This window comes from Rhinopithecus roxellana, chromosome 8 (genome assembly GCF_007565055.1).
Source record: "Rhinopithecus roxellana isolate Shanxi Qingling chromosome 8, ASM756505v1, whole genome shotgun sequence".
Classification (NCBI taxonomy): Eukaryota; Metazoa; Chordata; class Mammalia; order Primates; family Cercopithecidae; genus Rhinopithecus; species Rhinopithecus roxellana.
Genome location: NC_044556.1, coordinates 91866440 through 91886454, shown reverse-complemented (window position 1 = coordinate 91886454; position 20015 = coordinate 91866440). Strand labels below are relative to the sequence as shown.

Below are 20015 nucleotides of genomic sequence, written 5' to 3'. Positions count from 1 at the left end.
TGGCTGTTATGAGTGACTGCTGGACAACCCCCAGTTCTCCAGGGCAGTGGCTTGGCTGCCTCGTGACCTGGCACAGCCCTCTGATGACAGGGTGTTTGTGAGACCCTCTGGGCAGGAACCTCTTATCAGGGTTGGCTGACCGCCTGTTCCCAAGATAGTTGGCCCTTGGGTCTCGGGTCTCTGATCTGGGGAGCAGCCAGCGGTGCACATGCCCTCGGTGGGCCTACAAGGGAGGGGTCTTAAGTCAGCTGATGGGGCAGGGCTCTGCTCACCTGAGGTAGGAGATGACACCCATGGCCCTGCAAGACAAAACCACACATTGTGCGTCGCCCCAGGCCTGGCCCTCAGGTAAGAGGCACGCATACACGGAAGTGGGGAGCCCAGGTCTGTAGGAGGAGACGGGTTCAGGGAGGACCCCTTGGCTGACCAGTAGGCTGCCTGCTGCCTCCCTGGGGCAGAGGAGAGGGCCCAGCCATCTGTGGGGACCGGCTTCCCAGAGAAGCTGCAGACCCAGACCCATTGGCCCAGCCACCGACTCACCAGATGTCGGAGGCCTCGCTCACAGGGTTCTGCTGGATGATCTCGGGGGAGACAAACTCAGGGGAGCCGTACTGGCTGAACTGCAGCTCTGCTGGGGTGATGTTCTGGGCAAAGCCGAAGTCGCAGATTTTAATGTCTTCCCGGGCAGGATGCACCATCAGGATGTTAGAGGGCTGTCGGGGAGAGTTGAGAGTGAGTGAGAGCCGTGCCCTAAGGGGGTGACTCCTGGGGCTGGTGGGCCTGGTGAGGACACCCAGAAGCCCGGGGGCAGGGTGGGACAGTGGGGAGCACCTGGTGCAGCCATTTGGGGACAGCCTCTGCTCCACCAGAGCCACACCCCACTCGAAAGGGCTGCCTGGAGGTGGTGAGCTCCCCATCCCTGGAGGCAAGCAAGCCCTCTCAGTGAAGCTGGGAGTGGTGAGCCTGCCCCACTGGCCTGCAGGTCCCAGGCTCTGGGGTGCAGCGATAAGGACATACGAACCTTTATGTCCAGGTGGAGAATGCCGTGGCTGTGTAGGTAGTGCAGCCCCTCCACCAGCTGCTGGATGTAGACCTTGACCTGTAGCAAGGGCTGCTGTTCAGGTGGGAGCCCAGCCCCAGCCTCCCTCTCCACTTCAAGTCCAGCCTCCTCCTGACTTCGGCAGCTGATATGCAAAGCCATCCTGGGTCCTGTGTGCCCCTAAGCCAGGAGATCCCTCAAAGGTGGGGAGGATACGATGGACTTGTGAACCTCAGTGGGGGAGGGGCGGGCTGCGCTGGTCAGCTGGCCAGGTGAGGCGGAGTGGCAGGCCGTGTAGAGCCTGACTGAGGGGTCAACATGCCCTGGAGGCCCTAGGGAGCCCCAGAGCCCCCTGAGCTAGAGAGGGCTGTGGCTGGGACTGTATCTGCAGGGACCTGGTGTCTGAGAGGGGCCTGGGGTAGGGTGCATGGCTGGGGCAGTGGCAGGCGGCGGCCCAGTCACCTCGGCCTCTGTCACCACGCCCTTCCTGAACAGGCGGTCCAGCAGCTCCTCGGATGAGCACCTGGGATCCCATCAAGGAAAAGCAGGCTTGGGAGGCTGAAACCTGCCTGCCCCCAGAAACCCACACTCACAATGAGGTGGCCAGGACTATGGGCACATCTGATCTCTGGGGGCAGCAGGGGGTGATGCTCAGGGTTGAGGAGAGTGGAACGGGGACCCCTCTGAACCCCAGATGGCATGCAGCCCTGAAAAGGGAGGGGCTGCAGGCTGAGGCTGGGGACTGAGGTCAGTCACTGCACTGGCACAGTGGAAGGGGGCATCCTGTCCCCTCTGTACAGAGGCCATCCAGCACCCTCTCCCTGCAAAGAGGACAACAACTTGGGGCAGTGGGGCATGTGTCCGGCTGACACCCTGTTAAAAGCACCGGAGGACAGAGGAGACCTCCAAGACAAGGCCACGTGGGTGGCAGGGTGTGCCCCAGAGTAGCCAGGCCAAGCAGCTCCTTCCTCTCTAAGAGGCTATCTACAGAGTGGGAGCGGACCACCACCATCCCTGCTGAGGGCATCAGGTCATCAGGGCCAGCTAGCCACCAGTACCCCCTGGGGACTCCAGTCACTGCCCCGTGGAACAGAAGACTCCCCACCCAAATTCCCGGCTGGATGGCTGTCGCCACCACCCAGCCAGGCAGGGGACACCAAGCACATGGCTCCTCTGAGCCCTGGCCTGGCCCTGCATGCCCCTCCTCAAGCCCTCTCAGGGGCTGAGGGCAGGATACAGCTCCAGGATGAGGATGAGGGTCTTGCGGGTCTCAAACTGGTCCAGCAGCCCCGTGACCAGTGGGTGGCTCAGCGTGGCCAGGATGTCTCGCTCCCTGTATGCCTGGGCCCGAGTTCTGCTCCGCAGGGGGATGAACTTGGCAGCGCACAAGATCTTGTTTCCTTTGTGCTGCACTCTTTTCACGAAGCCAAACACACCCCTAGGAAAGAGGGAGTGAGGGGAGCCCAGGTGGCCTGGGGAAAGGAGCCATCTGGCAGTCCAGGGGAAAGGGGGCTGGGTGCTACCTTCCAATCTCCTCCTTGACCTCATAGAAGGAGTGCAGCTTCCTCCGGTGGCTTTGCTTCTCTGAGTCCGGCTCATTGTCCCCTAAAGAGTAGGAAGCGGCTGGTATGGGCAAAGGTGACCACCCTGATCCCCACGGAACCCAGTGCTGTGGTGTTAATGGGAGCTGCTTCCTGGACCCAAGACTATGGGACCACACCCACCCAGGGACCACCCATGGGAAGAGAGGTTGCCCCATGGAGACAAGACCTGTACCTGGCCAGCCCAGCTGCAGAGCCTGGGCCCAGGAGGGGTCGACCAACTCACCCCCAAGCACCAACAGGTCTGCCTTGCAGAGCACCTGGCCACCAGCGTTTTGGGCCAGGCAGGTGTAAACACCGGCATCCTTCGAGGCCACATGCCTCAGCACCAGGGAGTATGTGGTGCCTTCTTGCTGCTGGCTAAGCCGGGTGCTGTCCACCAGCTGGACGCTGTCCTGGAGGCACAGGATCGGCAGGGCTGCCATCAGCCCACTCTGGGGGACCCCATCACCCCACCCTTCACTGAGCAGTGCTTCCGACACCTGCTGTGTGTCCAGTCTGGAGGGGATGTGGGAGGAAGTGCACAGTGTGGACTGCACCCATCTCCCGTGGGTCCCCCAGATCCTGGGGCCATCCCTGAATCTCGCCCACCTGGACCTGCACACCTACCTTGTACCAGGTCACTGAGGGCTGTGGGTCGCCCTCAATGACAGCCTCGAATTGGGCCGTTGTGCCTGTCTGTGCCTGCACATCCTCGATGGTTACCTGCATGGATGGGGGCCCTGGGAGGGCAGGGAGGGAACCATGGAAACCACCTCCCCAGCCACACAACCCTGGGTGCCAGCCACAGCCCACCATGCCTGGGTGGTTGTTGAGGCCCTGAGATACACTGTGGGCAACTGAACGCCCCCCACAGCCCAAGCAACAGCACCCCATCTTGACTGCCCAGGCTTCTGACAGTTAGGGGTGCTCCTTCAGTGGAACCACTGCCTCTCCCACTCTGACCTCAGCTGGCCAGGTGATCAGGAGGAGTTGGTGGGGCCAGCAGAGCTCACTAACTTGGCTGCCGTTCTCAGGGACAAGGTCCTATGAACACCAAGTTCACTGCCACTTGCGTCTCCCCAGTGGAGGGTTCTGGCCCCTCTGAGGGGACACAGTGAGTAGAATGTGGGCATCCCAGGCTGAGGCAGGGCTGAGACAGGCTGGGTGGCCTCTGCAGATGTGCAAATGCCCCCCAGCCCTGGGCAGGGGGTATGGGGATCACACTTATAACCCAGCTGGGCCCAACCCCGTACTTGCGGTGTGTGTGTGGATGGCCTGGTATGTGTAGGTCCTCTCTGTGGTCTCCGTGACCACGTGGCTGTGGACATCCCAGAGCAGCTCCCCTGTGCCTGCCCCAGGCCTGGCTGCACCCTCCATCCTGGGGTTAGGAAGTGGGGTGAGGCTCTGCCGGGCCCCCACACATTCTGAGCAGCCAGGCCTCCCGATGAGATAGGGTATCCCTGCTCATCACCACTCGGAAGGGGCTGCAGCAAAGCCTCTCTGGGATGAGATGTACAGACGGGGGCCCAGCCTTTAGTGTGGAGGGGGCCCCCCAACACCTCTCATCCCAAGGGTGGCCTCTCCTCCCAGACCTGCCATGCCTGGGGTGGCTGCTGGCAAAGAGTGGAGGGCTGTGAGGACACCGCGGTAACTCGTGCCCTACCCTGCCTGCCCGGAGATGTCCCCTGGGGGTTGGTCCCCACTGCAGGACCCAGCAGTCTGGGGCGGTTACCGAATGGGCACAGTCCATTCCTGGGCTCTGGCAATGGCCTCCGGCTCCTGCTCTGGGCCTTCGTGGAGGAGGGGCTGTGGCACCCTCTGGGGCACGGCTGCTGGGAGATGAGGGCCTCATGAGATGGAGCCCAGGTGGTACCTGCAGCAGGTCCCCACATTCCCAGGCTAGGAAAGCCCAGGCAGAGCTTTGGGTTCCTGGGGCCCTGGGCCGTGGGTGAGATCCTGGCAAGGTCCTAGGCCTCAAACCCAGTACCCAGCCCACAGCTCAAGCATGTGCAGTTAGCCACCCTGCAGAGCCCAGGTGCCAAGCACCCTCCATATCTGACCTGGTGCCACCAGCCCCGAGGGTCCCCTGCCTACCCGCCAGGCTAACAACTGGATGCGGTGGCCTCTGCCCTCTAGAACACTCCCTGACAGCCAGACAGGGCAGGCAGCTCTGTCTCAGCACCGTGTGTGCCAGGAGCATTCAACAGTTCCTAGCATGCAAGCAATGGTGGGCAGGATCCAGAGGGCCATGGCATCACCCCATGGGGCTGCCCAGAGGTCACAGGTAGGGCCCTTGACACTGCTCCACCCAGCTGTGAGGGGGAGGACAGGAGAGACCCAGGGCAGACTGGGTAGAGGAGTGGGGCTCGGGACAGCCCCGGCCGGCGGCACAGGCAGCGCAGGCAGGGCAGGTGGCTGTGAGAGTACACTTGAGCTTCAAGCAGGTGGACAAGTGGGAAGGGTGTCCGCCACAGGCAGGGCGGGTGGGGTCATGGCCAGAGCAGGCCAACCCATGCCCACTCTGCAGAAGCATCGGGGCAGAGTGAATGAGCATCAGGCCCGTGAAGGAGCCCACGATCTGCTCCAGATGGGCCAAGCGGCACCTGGTTCGGGTTTGTCTACTCAACCACTGTGGCCCTGGCACACATCCCATTGGATGTGGCAGGGTGCACTCCACCCACAAGGCAGAGTTCAAGTGAGGGCCAGGGCTAGTCCTCCCAGACCCCTGCCCCAGCCTCTGCCTGTCCTTCCCTTACGGACACCCGCCTTCGGTCACTGCATGGGGAAGAGTGACAGGCAGAAGAATGAGAAGAGACCATTTCCCAGGGTGACAGGGATGCCGTGCTCCTTCTCCTGGGCCAGGCCTTGTGCCCAGCCAGCCCCGTGATAGGCAAACGGAGCAAATGTACACCAAGTTGGGGCCTAGAGAGACGCCCCTTGGCCCTAGGTGGCTCCAGGGTGCCCAGGCAGCTAGAGGGAGGAGCCTGCGCTCACTGAAGGCCTGGGGGCTTGCGTGCCTCTTGTAGGGAAGCAGACCTGAGGGGCTGGCCCTCTCATCTCATTGGGGAAGGCGGCTTGCTTGCCCTGAACCCTATGCCACCTAGCCCTGCGGGAGGCCACAGAAGCAGCATAGGGACTGTGGGACTGTTGGAGCATGTGTTCAGGGGATTAAGCGTGAGACCATGGTGGGGGACTGTCCTGTGCTGTCCTTGGGGAGGGCACTGAGCCCTGGAGGTCTCATCCTGTTTGGCTCCAGCCTGATGGCCTTTCTCCAAGGTGATGGAACCAGGTAGGGGTGGCCAGGGAGGCTGCATCAGGGAAGGCCCTGCAAGATGGTGTGGGGTGACCAGAGTGGGTAGGCACACAGGATGCAAGGCCGTGATGTTCTTTTGTGTGAAGACAACCAAGGCTGGGGCTGGGCCAAATGAGAAGGAGAAGGGCATGGACCCGAGAAGCCCACAGAAGCAAGATGCAGAGGACGTTGGACGGGGCAGGGGAGGAGCCCGGCTGCCATCCTGCCCCAGCTCTGGCCTCGCTTCAGCCCTGTCCTCATGGCTCTCTGGACGCCTGACTCCAGGCCCCCATCTACCTGCGGTGAGCACCAGGGACTTGGATGAGATTCCACCAACCCAGGCCTCAGTTTCCCCAGATGCACTATCTGTCCCTTTAGGAAAAGTTCCTTGATCGGGGACCTGAGGACCGGGCTGGAGTGAGGCCAGGGCTCGGGCATGTTGGCAGCCAGGCTCACACCCGTAATCCCAGCACTTTGGGAAGCTGAGGCAGGAGAATGGCTTGAACCCAGGAGTTTGAGAGCAGCCTGGGCAGCACAGCAAGACCCCATCTCTACCCCAAAATAAAAAAAATTAGCTGGGCATGCTGGCATGCACCTGTAGTCCCAGCTACTTGGGAGGCTGAGGTGAGAGAATCACTTAAACCCAGGAGGTTGGGGCTGCAGTGAGCTGTGGTCGCACCCCTGCACACTGCAATCCAGCCTAGGTGACAGAGCAAGACCCCATCCGAAAGACAAAAAAAGAAGAAGCGGTTAAAGTGCTTCATAACAGGAGAACCCCAACACCTGGGGGAAGGGGCTTGGGTGATCATAACACCTGGGGGAAGGGGCTTGAGTGACCCACAGAGCTGGCTCTTGTAGCAGCCAGTCTGGTCTGGTCTGTTTTGGGTACTGGTTGCTTCTGCCCCTCCCTCCTCCACCTCCTCCTCCTTTCCTGTCTTCTGCCCCCTCCATCCCCTTCCTCCTCTCCCTCTTCTCCCCTGTCTCCTCCTCCCCTTTCTCACTCTCTGCTCCCCCTCCTCCCTGTCCACTGAGGAGCACAGGGCACCTGAATTTGCCATCATAGGCTAACTATGGGAAGCCTCTGGCTCCTGGAACAGATTCAGAGCAGGAGGAACCTTCCAGAACCCATTCTGTGCCTAGATTCAGATGGGGAAACTGAGGCCAAGCAAGAGGTAGGCTTGGCCCAGGACCCCCAGTGCATGGAGCCACTGGGATTCCAAATCGGAGTCACTGGGGCCTAGCCAGTTCATGCCCATGTGATGGGTACCCTTCACGTTGCACAGCCAGGTTGGGGTCAATCCCTGGGGGTCTTATTGTCAGCATGCGTCTGGGCCTCACCGGGTGCCTCCGAAAATCTGGTGACTGGAGGTTGGGAGCCGGTTTCCTGGAGTGCAGGTGCCCACCCGGGGCAGGGGCCGGGGCCAGTGAGGTCCCCTGTGAAGGGGCCTGGCACCCTGGGGCCCAGCAGTCTCTCCAGGACGGATGTGATCTCCTGGTCCACTCGCTCCAGGGTGGTGTCTGTAGAAGAGGCAGATGAGTGCAGAGCAGGTGAGACCCAGGGGTCTGGGATAGCTGCAGCCTCCAGAGGGGTCTCCAGGAACCCCGTCCCCCTCCTCAGAGACTGCCCAGGTGGTCCAACACTGGGCTCCTCCCCACCCACTCCCCTCTCAGGAGACTGCCTGGAGGTGGAGGCCTGGGACACAGAGAGGAAAAAAACCACAGACCCATGCTGCAGGCAGGCACTTCCTCCTAGACTCCCTGCGAGCTCAGGCCCATCCTCCCCGGGAACCTTCGGGAGAGTGTCACCACTTCTAGGGAGCAGCCGGGCCTGGATACCCGCCCCAGGCCCTGGTTCTGCCAGTGATCGCAACCCCCCACCAGGGCTGGCCTCTCCTCAAACCTGGGCACAGCCTGGTGCCAAGGCGAGAACCAGAGGAAGCTTGGGTTCAGTGGGTGTCCAGGTGGCCATGACCGTGGACCCCTCTCTGGGGATGGGCCCTCCCTCCCAGGGCAGCCCCTGCCTGAACTCGCCTGTCAGGGGCTTTCTCTCCACCTGTTACCCAAATCTGCCCTCCCTTCCGCCTGCAACCCCAGCCCCGGCTGCCCCACCTGGCCCCTTGCTGGCTGCAAGAGACTCCTCTAGAGCCCTGCTGGGCATGGTCCCCACTGGCAGCTCCCCCTCAGCAGCCTCCCTGTCCACCTGGCCATCAGCCAGGCACCTCGCACAAGGGTCCAGCAGGTCACCTGCCCCAAGCCTCCCGCCTTGTTTGTGTCTTCAAGCCCTTGCTGAGGGCCCTTGCTGCATCCCCAGTCGCCAGCCTGGAGAGGAGACCTGGGCTGCTCTCTACATTGCCAGGGCACCCTCCTCTCTACCTTCCTCACTCCAATGCAGTCAGCAGGACCCCTGGGCCAGCCTCGGAGCTGGAGGGCTTGGGGTTGTCCTCTAATGGTGCTGGAATCGTCCGGCCAGAGACAATGAAGGATCCCTGATGCTGAGATCCTGAGCCCCACGGGGTCACCACATCCCCACGTCTGCCATGACAACAGTCCCAGCTGCCCAGGGCTGGGGAAGGCCTGTCTGGTACCCAGCATGCTAGGAAGGAGCATGATTGGCTATTCTGGCCATGCCGTGTGCCCCTGTGAGTGGCCCCTCCATGATGGGAACCAGCTGTCGCAGGTCCACTCAGGGACCCCAGGGTGGGCCAGGACTCCACAGGCAGTGGCCAGCCAGGGGACCTCACAGTCAAGGGCAGATGAGGGTATGGGCTCCCCTGAGGGCTGCAGGTGGAGGGGACCCAGGGCTGCCCAGTGGAGAGGCAAGGAGAGTCAGAGAGGTGTGCAGGAAGCTACTTTATTCTTGCTGAGAGACAGGCTGCTGCCCACACACAGACCCCATGTTCACCCTGCAGAGAAGGCCAGGAGGGCCTGCAGAGCTGGGAAGCACCCACCCAAGGGTCTCAGTCACCAAGACTGCAGAAGAGGCAAGGCCATGCCAGGCCTGGCAGCTGTGGCCAGGAGGGATGGACCAGGCCCATGTGGAACAGGACAAATGCCCAAGGCCATATCCTTCGTCCACAGTCCTGAGGCTCCTGCCAGGCTGAGGAAACAGCCCAGAGCTCAGGTCTTTGAGCCAGTCATTCTGACGTTACAAGCGCCACCCAGTCCTCCAGGCTGAAGTTGAGTGAGGTAAGAAGGGCCCGGGACCAGTGACAGGGAGGCCCTCAGGAGGCTCCTAGGGGCTGCTGCTGAGGCTGGGCAGCATCCTAGGCCTCAAGGGCATGCCCCTCTCCCTGCTGCCCCAAGCTACCACGGCAGCAGCATCAGGGCTGTGCCCCCTCATCCCCATCCTTGTCTGGGCAGATGTGAAGGGTGACCGTCTCCCCCACTGTCCCAAAGTTGACGGTCTGGGTGGAAAGTTCTGTGGTGAAGCTGCTCTGACCATTGTCCACAGAACGCCGGATGCGAGTGCAGAAAGACTGCGTCCAGGGAGCACTGCCCACAGGTCGAGCCGGGGCCTCCCGCAAGAGGAAGGAGGTGCCCTCAAGGCTACGGAGCTGGGGTCCTGGTGGTGATGCCCCACGGAGCTCAGGTCTAAAGAGGCCAAGAGGGCCTCGGGGACCCAGTGCATGCCCCACACTGAGCAGCACAGGCTGCCCCACCGTGGGCTCCCCGATCTCTCTCTGGATCACCGAGACCTCGCAGGGAGGGTCATCAGGGGCGCTGGGCCCAGGGCCACCACAGCAGAAGGTCTCCCCTTCCCCAGGCACGTAATCTTCCAGGTCAGCCAGTGTCAGCACGCGGCCATTGTGCGTGAGGATCTTGGGGTCACGATCCCCAAGGCTGTGTGTGTCCTGGGACTCCTCCGTCACAAAGGCATCTCCGTCTTCCCCCTCTTCCTCTCCCACCTCCTCCATGGTGCACTCCTCCTCCAGGGTGACGCCGGTCTCCTCCAGCTCCAGGCTGCCCACGTCAGAAGCAGCCCAGTCCACACTGCCTCTGGCATCCATGCCGAAGACGAAGGGCTCTCTGACGCTGACCATGGCTGTGCCCTGGTCCCAGGCCTCCTGGGCCAGCAGTTTGTTGTTGGAGTTGTTGGAATTGGGGTGCCCTCTGGGGGTCGCACGGGGCAGCGTGAAGAGATGCCCTGATGAGCTCCTGGGCACCTCCCTGGTGGGAGACACACCCTGCGGGCCCATCTTCTTCACCCGGACTTCAATGGTCTCCTCCACCTCCACCCACTTGGGCTGGGACCCCGAGAGTCTGGGCAGAGCTGGAGAGTGGGCCTCGGCCTCTGTCACGTACAGTGTGGGCACCACGGGTTTCTGGCCTGGCTCTGCCTCAGGCCTGCGGGGCTGGCCAGCCCCTGGCAGGTACAGCAGGTCAGGGGCCAGTAGGCCCGGACTCAGCGGGCTGGCAGAGCAGCGGGAAGGTGAGCGGGAGGGGGACTTGCTGGGGGACCGTCGTTGGCCATGTGGGCTCTTCACCACAGTGGTGATGGTCTCTTCTCTGGGGGAAGGAGGAGAGGGCCCGAGAAAAGATGGGCTGTTACACCAGGGCAGCGTAAGAGCTCAGGTTATTGTACCAGCAAGTGAGCGGTGAGAGTGCGCAAAGAACTCTTACACATGCATGTGAGCCCAACCTGTAGAGTCCCCCACCCCCTGCCATAGAACCAAAGAAACAAAGCACAAGATCCCATGTGGCCAACCTCAGTCTCTGGTGTGCAGATCTGAAAACAAGAGGTGAGGTACGTGGGGAGGCCCGTGCCGCACTGCAAAGGCAAGTGCCTCCAAAAACTGGGTCACATCCTGAGTGCAGTGGCCCCAGTGACAGTCTCCCCTCCAGGTCCATCCCACCAGCAGGCTTTGTGCTTTGTATCATGGGGGACGGTGAGTGGCCAACTCTAAGAGGGCAGGGACTGCACACCCTGAAAATCCTCAGCCAGGGATGCGCTGGACAGCTCATGCCGCGGGGGCGGGGTGGGGGCTGAGCTCAGACCTTTTCTCCTAGCCTTTGGGTCTGAGAGTGTGAGGCCTTGAAAGGCTTTAGGTAGGCCAAGAAAGAAACCTGGCTGGATACCTGGCCCCCAGACTTGGCTTGGCCGTGATGAACCATGTGCCATCAGACAAGCCCTTCCTCCTGCCTGGTTCCATCTCCCAAAATGGGACTGGGGTGGAGTGATGGAGGCAGAATGCAAGGTCGGCTGTATGTGGCTGTGCATGGAGCACTTTGCAAGTTCTCTTGTCTGACTCTGCAGTAACCTGGGAGAGGGTCTGATCCCACTTTATAGGGGACAGAGAGGCTCAAAGAGGCTCAAAATCTGCCTGGGGCCAAGAGGGAGAAGTGCAGCAGTCAGCCCAGGTCCTCCTCTGGTGCCCGGTGTCCCTGACCTTGCTGAGCACTGAGAGCAAACTGAGTAACAGGAAGGGAAGCAGAACGTGCTGAGTAACACACAACACATATCAGTTCCCTGCCTATTACTCATTTTTCCCTCAGCCCTGCACTTCCCTCAAGCTCAGGACAAGGAATGTGGCATGTATGAGGTGACAAAGTTGTCACCAAGTGAGCTACTGCCAGCTGTCTTCTTTGTCCAAGGTACTGCCTCTCTCTTGTTTAGCTTTGCTTTTGTCTAATTCAGGGCTCCATCTGGAAGCAGTTGCTCCCAGGGATGAGCCCAGAGATGTGTGACCACCCCTTGGGGTGCACAGCAATGACAGGTCTTGCCTCCTCCAGCCCTCAGCTATTAAGGAGGGAGTGATGTATTCCACTTAACTGATGGGGAAGCTGAGGCTCAGAGATGTGGCCCACTCATGCCCACAGGCTGCTTTCCTGCCTCACACCCAGGCTCTAGGGCAGTACGCTTGTTGCTGACAGCCTGGACCAGGCCCCATCTGCTCACCTCACATTGCCCAATCTGCTGATGCAGGGTGGTAAGTTGAGTGCAGCCCAACAGGTGGATGGGGATGGGGACTCCTAAATATCCCCCCAAATGCTGGACTCACTGCTACCCCAAGGACACATGGGCATCCTGTACTGATACTGCAAGCACAGCACATGGGGTCTGCCTCCAAGCCCTGTTTCCTTCTCGGGTCTACTGCCTCCCTGGTGCCTCTCCCCGTGTGGTCCACCCTTGGGTTCAGCACTATGCCTATGCAGTTGGCTCCCTCCATTCCTCAAGCTGAGTGGGTAAATTATTCTTGCATGGTGAGGGTTCCCACCTTCCTAAGCCTGGAACAGAGTGGACTTGTATGCTTGTAAATCACCTGGTCCTCCCTTCCCTAGGCATGAGTCGCCTCTGAAGCTTTGCCAGTGGGGCATTCTGGCTCCATCTCTGCTCCTCCATTTTCTTATCCATAAAATGTAGATAATAATAGTGCTCCCAAAGGGACAAAATGTAGAACTAATCTATGTGAGGCTCTGGCACCGTTGCATACCTCTAGGAGTGGGGTGCTCACGAGCATCCAGGCAGTCCCATCTATTGTGGGGTGGCATCATAGGAGCAACTTGCTTTAGGGAAGGAGGGAGAAAGCCAAGGAAGGGTTAACCCAGGATCTCAACAAATGTCTGGCAATGGGATTTTCCTATAATAGGGCCAACTGAAGGCCCCTTTTGGAGGTTGTAGGCCCCTTGAGAACTAAGAGTTTTCCCATGCTGGAGCTTCTCAGCCATCTGGCCTTAGGAAACCACAGTTTTTCCTGCCTCCTGGCTTTTGCAAGCTCTTCCATCACTCCCACCTGCACACACCTTCTATTGGAAGTCCTCTCAGATTATTCAGGTCAAAACCAACCCTACATTTATGGGTTCACCCAGTTCTGGTCCTCTTGTGTTACTTCAGCAGCAGCAGCATGTGTGATTCTGCTAAATCCTTGAGGCACTGAAGGATGAAGAAAGGGACGGTGGGCGTGGCACTGGGGAAGTGGGATCTCCGCTGGCTTCCAATCATTAGCCACCTGGAGCTAACCTCCTCTCTTCCCTGAACTTCAGTTTCTCCATCTTCCAAATGTGAAAATCAGGCTTAGGGGACCTCTAAGGGCCCTAAGGCTGTGCTGTCCACTATGAGTATACTATGTAAATTAAATTCAAATGAACAAAAATTAAAATTTAAAATTTGTCCTTCAATCACACTAGACACATTCCAGATGCTTCAAAAGACGCATGTAGCTAGTGGCTACTGTAGTGGACAGGGGAGATATAGAACATTTCTTTTTATTTTTTTTCGAGACAGAGCTTGCTCTATTACCCACGCTGGAGTGAGGTGGCGTGATCTTGGCTCACTGCAACTTCTGCCTCCCGGGTTCAAGCAATTCTCCTGCCTCAGCCTCCCGAGTAGCTGGGATTACAAGGGCCCGCCACCACACACAGCTAATTTTTGTATTTTTAGTAGAGACAGGGTTTCACCATGTTGGCCAGGCTGGTCTCGAACTCCTGACCTCAGGTGATCCACCCACCTTGGCCTCCTAAAGTGCTGGGATTACAGGCGTGCACCACTGTGCCCAGCCGATATAGAACATTTCTATCATCACAGAAAGTTCTGTTGGACAACACTGTTGTAAATCCCAGGGTGCGGAGGATTAGAATTCTGTCTCTCGCCCACTGAGGAAAGCAGCTCTCAGGCCTAGCACCTGATGAATCCCTGGATGAACCACTGTGAAGTGTGTGGAATAAGTCTACTCTGCTGAAACAGTGGGACCATGGAGTGTATTGAGGCCCTGGAAGAGAGAGCTGTGAAGTGTGGAGGTAATCGAGGCCCCAGGGGAAGGCGCCTATGCAAGGTAACTGCAAGTACCTGTAAGGTGCTGGCAGTCAGAGGGTGAATGTTATGTGAGCAGACAGGCGGCAAGCAGGTAGCTAGGCCACACAGGCATGATCCAGGCAGGTCAGTGGCATGCAGGAGGCACTGCAGTCAGAAGGAAGGTTAGGAACACGCCTGCACTTACATGATGACGGTTTTCTTGGGGACTTTAGTCTCTTGCTCAGTGACTACAAAGAAAACAGTCGGAATAGCGAGGGTTACAGACCAGCCAGTGCCGGGGGCTGAGCTATCTGAGTGGCACAGCATTATAGTCACCTGCTAAGCTGCCCCTGGGCAGGCTGTCTACTCAGAGCCCCAGTTCTCTGGTCTCTGACATGGAGGTGACGATGCCTGTCCTGAGTGGCTGTGGAATGAGGGCTGAGGACAATGTGTTCCCTCGTGAAGGCAGGACCCACTGTCCCTCTCGAGGGTCTTGCAGGGTCTTGAGGGTCTGGGAGGAGAATGAAGACCCTACCTATGCTCCCAGCACAGAAATCCCAGTTTCTCCTTCAACCCATGTGCCAAGGGAGCCCTGTGAATTTGTCAGACCTACAATCCCACTTCTCAGACACAGAAACCAAGTCCTAGAAGGGAATACATGGCCTGTGGCTGCATAGGGAGCCAGCAGCTACACTGAGACTGAGGTAGCTGGGGCCTCTGTTACAAAAAGTCCTCAAGAGAGAGGGACTCTGGAGTCCTGAAAGTGGCACACCTGAGCTTTGTGGCACAAAGCCACATAAGTCCTGCCAAGAACAGCCCCAGGGGATGCCTGGGCAGGGTGCTGAGCTCCGAGTGAGCGTCAGCCCAAATCTCCCTATAGGAGCATCCTCAGTCCACATACTCTATGGTCTCTCCTGGTTTTCCTAGCTGCCTTCCTCCCCAGAGCCAGCAGGATGGGGCCTGTGGTTCCAGATATGGGGTGGGACGCATCTGGGATCAGGCAGTTCCTCCTTCCAGTTCACCTCAAGGACTCCTCCTCTGCAGCTCCCGGGCAGAATCATCAGGACACAAAGATGGCCCTCTCCCAGCCCTAGCCAGCTGGCCAGTGGGCAGTCCACAGGCCACTAGCACCTTCACATCTCAGTGACCCTTCCCAGCACCCTGAGGGAAAAAACAAGCAGGAGGCCCAGAAAAGTCAAGTAACGTAGTAACTTAACTGTGAGGCACACGGCCTCACAGCTCTGGGTCAGGGGTGGGACACCATCTGCTTTGCTAGACTGCCATGTGGAGAAAGGCTTTACACCTGTCTCAGATGAGAAGCACATGAATTTCAGGGACTACCTGCATCTATATGTACACTTGCAAGCCACACGTACTGTGCATTTCTGGGCACATACATGTGCAAGTGTGTGTATGTGCACAGATGTATGTGCATGCACATGTATACATATGTGTAAGTGTGTATTTCACAGGCTCCCCCTGGAGAGAGGAGTGCCCATGGGAGGAGAGAATGAAATCTAACCAAAAGGCTCTGTGTGTTTAGACTAAGCTGACCTCAGAGAAAGCCAAGGTGTCCACCACCTGCAGGCCAGTGATGGAAACTGCAGAGTGATGGGAAAATCCAGGGCCTCCCTACTCATCCTCCCTGTACTTGGGGCTGACAGCCAGGCACCTCTGGGCCCATATACTCTCTGGCACCTTCATTCATGTACCTAAACTGCCACCTGATCGGCTGTGGGCCAGAGTGAGTATTTGCGACCATGGGAGGAGTGCAGCCGTGCGCAGCGTGATCCACAAGCAAGGGGGCAGCGCCCACCCCGCAGAGGCCTGCCAGGGCCTGTTCGGGCTGCAGAGCTGCTGGGTTAAAGATGAAGCAGCAGGATAGGAGTTAGAAGCGGGGAGGTGTTGGCTCCAGCTTCAGGCTCTTCAAGGACCTGCGTTCTCACCTCACCGAGGCGCCAACACCCTGTCCAGCACTGGTGGCCTCTCTCCCCTGCCACCCCCTCCTCCAGACCCAGAGAGAGACTTGTGACAGCCAAGTGAACGACTGTGGAGGACACTCCTGTCACCAGCAACAGGCAGTCCTGGGTGTCCCAGTGTCCCAGCTGGGCACCTCCCTGGTCGTGAGACACAAGACTCATGGGAGGCTGAGGTGCTGGCAGCTCCAGAAGCAGTTGTGTGTGGTGCTGTGGCCACCAGTTGTGGGGCTGACGGAGGTCACAGGGCCCCCAGAGACATGTCAGACATGGGCACTGGCAGTCAGGGGTTGGCCAGTGCCTGTGGCACTGTGTGGGCTGAGGAACAAGGACATTTGCCCAGCAAGGGAGGGGTCTCCCTGAGGGTCATGGAGGGCATCAAAGATGGCCCAGCTCTGTGGGGTCCAGATGGGCAACTGGCTTTCAGGCACTGGGCACTGGGAGAGACAGTTGAGGTGGGGTTGCAGGAGCCAATGTTTAAGACTTGGAGGACACATATTCCAACCCACAGTGGGAGTTGCAGCTCCGCCAGGTGTTGAACCAGCCTCCACTTGCATGTCCCCAGGGATGGGAGGCTCAAAACCTGTCCAGACGGGCAGCCCAACTGGGAGCCCAAGACGGATGCCCGATGACCCCCTTCCCATCCTGGCTGTCCCTGCCCTGAATAAAGCATCTGGGAGCCTGGAGGAATGAGGTGATGTGTCCCACCTCTCCCCCGGCCCATCACCTTCCATCCCTAGTGAGGTCATTCTGCAGCCCAAGGCCCTCCCAGGAACCCAGGAGCAGTCCCAGACGAGGCCAGGTCTCTCCACAACCAGCCCTACCCTCAATGGAGGGGCCAGGCCCCTGACACTTGCCCCTTCTCCTGGGAGCCAAGCTGGGGCCCAGCGGCCTGGCCCTCTGCAGAGACATCCTTCCTACTGTTCCTGCCACAACCTCCCCACTGCCTCCTGCCCACTGCCTCCTGTCCACCACCGGCGAGCTGCCCTGGGTGTAGGCCTGGCCTCTGTGCACAGGCTTTCCCTCTCTGGACCGCAGCAGGGCTTTGGGAACCCCGCTCACCCAGAGTGACCTCTCCAGCCTCCACTCAGGCTCTGGGCTCAGGGCCCACCCTCCACCAGCCCACACAGGTGCGGCCTCCAGCCAGGGGCTGGGACCTGTGCCTGGCCCGCAGCAGCCTCCTCATCTCCCATTTTTGGTCTCCCTGCCCCAAAATGCAAGCCCAGCCCTCCTCCAGTGTCCTCCAGGCAGCAGACCCTGACTGGGAAGGGTGAGAGTCTTGTCCCCCCAGACATGGCCAGGCCTGTGAGGGTCCAGCCTGGGTCTGAGCCGTGGGGAGCTGCCTTGGTGGCGAGGACAGGGGTGGGACTTACCTTCCACTGCCCCCGCGAGCTGCTCCCTGTGGCACTGCTCCCGGGCCTGCAGCGTGGGGTTCTGAATGTGCAGCTCTGCACTAGCTCGTGTGGAGCCCAGCCGGTTCACCAGCTGCAAGGACAGCAGGGCTGGCTCAGAGCCCAAGGCTTCTCACAGGCAGGGCCCTCTCCCTGTGGCCATGTTGGGAGCATGGGCAGCCTCCATCCTGGTGTGTCCCCCACAAGGGGAAGGGCCCCAGCCCAGCCACAGCATCCCTGGGGGACCCACATGGCCCTAGGGTCCCCTGCAGTGATGAGGATGCTCTCCATCTGCCCTGTCCACGTGCAGCTCTGAGCATGGGACATGGGGCCAGAGCAGCCAGGGAACCTAATCTTTAACTGAACTTAACTTCATTTTATGTATGTTTTAAAGCTGGGTCTCACTCTGTGACCCAGGTTGGAGTGCAATGGCACGATCTCAGCTCACTGCAGCCTTCAACTCTTGGGCTCAAGGGATCCTCCCACCTCAACCTTCCGAGTAGCTGGGACTACAAGTGTGCACCATTGTGTCTGAGTAATTTTTTAGTTTTTTTTTTGCCTATGCATTTTCTTTTATTTATTTATTTTTATTATACTTTAAGTTCCAGGGTACATGTGCACAACATGCAGGTTTGTTACATATGTATACATGTGCCATGTTGGTGTGCTGCACCCATTAACTCGTCATTTACATTAGGTATATCTCCTAATGCTATCCCTCCCCCCTCCCCTCTCCCCACAATAGGACCCGGTGTGTGATGTTTCCCTTCCTGTGTCCAAGTGATCTCATTGTTCAATTCCCACCTATGACTGAGAACATGCAGTATTTGGTTTTCTGTTCTTGCGATAGTTTGCTGAGAATGATGGTTTCCAACTGCATCCATGTCTTTACAAAGGACACGAACTCATCCTTTTTTATGGCTGCATAGTATTCCGTGGTGTATATGTGCCATATTTTCTTAATCCAGTCTGTCACTGATGGACATTTGGGTTGATTCCAAGTCTTTGCTATTGTGAAAAGTGCCACAATAAACATACGTGTGCATGTGTCTTTATAGCAGTATGACTTATAATCCTTTGGGTATATCCCCAGTAATAGGATGGCTGGGTCAAATGTTATTTCTAGTTCTAGATCCTTGAGGAATCGCCACCCTGTTTTCCACAATGGTTGAACTAGTTTACAGTCCCACCAACAGTGTAAAAGTGTTCCTATATCTCCACATCCTCTCCAGCACCTGTTGTTTCCTGATTTTTTAATGATTGTCATTCTAACTGGTGTGAGATGACACACCAGTTAGACAAACATAAACCCTGTTTAAGAGACAGGGTTTCAATATGTTGCCCAGGCTGGTCTCAAACTCATGAACTCAAGGGATTTTCCTGCCTTGGCTTCCCAAATTGTTGAGATTACTGGCGTGAGCCACAGCACCTAGCTTTGGATTTAACTTTAGTTGATTTAAATTTAAATTTAAATCCCCATGCGTGGCTAGTGAAGGTATTAGTGCAAATCAAGAGCTCACTTGGGTCTCTGGCTTCCCCAGCCACAGCGGTGTGGGGCAGGCTCCCCACAGGCTCACAGCAGCAGCTACATGGTGGGGGGTGGTGGCTGGACAAGTGCCCCTGGAGGAGCTGGACAGAGGCCAGTGCCTGGGGTCTGGGGCACCTACAGTTGGCACACAGCCACCATGACCACCACAACCACTGCAACCACTGCAGGCTTTGAAGGGCCGGAGGACTGGGACTGGGCCCCACCCTGGGGAGCCCCTGCCCCAGCCCTGCAGACACAGTGGCTGGAGCAGAAGGCAGCTCTGTCCACCTGTAGGCTGGACATCTTCACAGGTAAAAGGTACCTGAGCAGGGCCAGGCTACACTGGATGACTGACACTCCATTTGACATGAATGACAAAATTCATGAGGCCATGCCGGGTCCCCCAAAGGCAAAAACCAAGTGGCATCCTTGAAATGGCCAGGGAAGCCAAGGAAGGCATCCAGATGGACATGGGAGCCGAGGAGAGGCTTCGGGGCAGAGGAAGAATAAGGCCAGGGCATGGGGCAGTAGTGTGGCCAGGGATGACAGTGACAGTGGCATGGTGGCCCCCGCCTGTGACGGGGGGGTGAGAGTGGTATGGTGGCCTCTGGCCTGTCATCAAGGAAAGGTGTAGCAGTGGGTATGGTGTCCCCTGGCCTCTGCCAAGAGCCCTCCACTTTGAGGACAGGGCCTGGGCTCTTAAGCCCCTCCACAATCAGACCCCAGAGGATGGCCGGCACGGATGGCCTGGGCCCCGAGGCAGGTCCTGACTCCTGCAACCCTCACCTCACACTCGTAGAGCCCCAGGTCCTCCTTGCCAGCCGCCTGGATCACCAGCACTAGCAGGCCACTGCGAGGCTCACTCAGTGTCTGGAACTTGCTGCCAGGGGTCAGCAGGGCTCCGTCCTTGTACCACCTGGAATCCACCCGGAGGGCACGTGAGGCAGGCAGGACTCGGGCCATGCTCTACCCCACCGGCGACATCCTCCTATGTCCTGTCTCAGGGCCAAACCTGGCTATGCTACCTGTGCTCACGACCCAGCTGCCCTGCCTTCAGACCCCAGGGGTCCTCAGAGAGCCCACCCTTCCAGAAGCCAAGACACAGCCTGGCCGTGTCCTCCCGGCTGAGGGGTGTCCCACATCCAGAATGAACCAGAGCCCCATGAAGCCCATTCTCAGCTGAAGGCCAGCGGCCATGTCCAGCCCAGCCCTGACACGGGAACACATGGTCCGTGCCCCATGCTCCAGGTGGGAGCCGGCCCCCTCATGCCCCATCCCCAGGCAGGCCTGGGCCCCACCTGATCTGCGGGTATGGGGCGCCTTCGATGGTGCAGGTGAACTGGGCATCCTCTCCCTCCACAAAGGGCGAGGCCCGGACCTGGTTCATGAACCGTGGTGGGACTGTGGGGTTGTGGAGGGAAGAGACAGAGAGAGAGAGACAGATAGAAACATAGAGACAGAGAGACAGAGACAGATA

The 20015-nt window shown here is 58.8% G+C and overlaps 1 protein-coding gene across 4 annotated transcripts in view; it reads right to left on the bottom strand.

Moving 5' to 3' along the window:
- OBSCN (obscurin, cytoskeletal calmodulin and titin-interacting RhoGEF) overlaps positions 1-20015 on the bottom strand; it is a 178282-nt gene that overhangs the window by 9172 nt on the left and 149095 nt on the right. For all 4 annotated transcript variants that reach the window (XM_030935730.1, XM_030935731.1, XM_030935732.1 and 1 more), the window contains 14 exons: positions 19837-19939; positions 19325-19454; positions 16993-17104; positions 7253-7432; positions 4355-4454; positions 3876-4000; positions 3250-3362; positions 2867-3035; positions 2563-2644; positions 2277-2477; positions 1502-1562; positions 1022-1099; positions 541-713; positions 273-299 (listed from right to left, as the gene is read on the bottom strand). In XM_030935730.1, the coding sequence (XP_030791590.1) occupies positions 273-299; positions 541-713; positions 1022-1099; positions 1502-1562; positions 2277-2477; positions 2563-2644; positions 2867-3035; positions 3250-3362; positions 3876-4000; positions 4355-4454; positions 7253-7432; positions 16993-17104; positions 19325-19454; positions 19837-19939 (1654 nt within the window). The remainder of the gene's footprint in view (positions 1-272; positions 300-540; positions 714-1021; positions 1100-1501; positions 1563-2276; positions 2478-2562; positions 2645-2866; positions 3036-3249; positions 3363-3875; positions 4001-4354; positions 4455-7252; positions 7433-16992; positions 17105-19324; positions 19455-19836; positions 19940-20015) is intronic.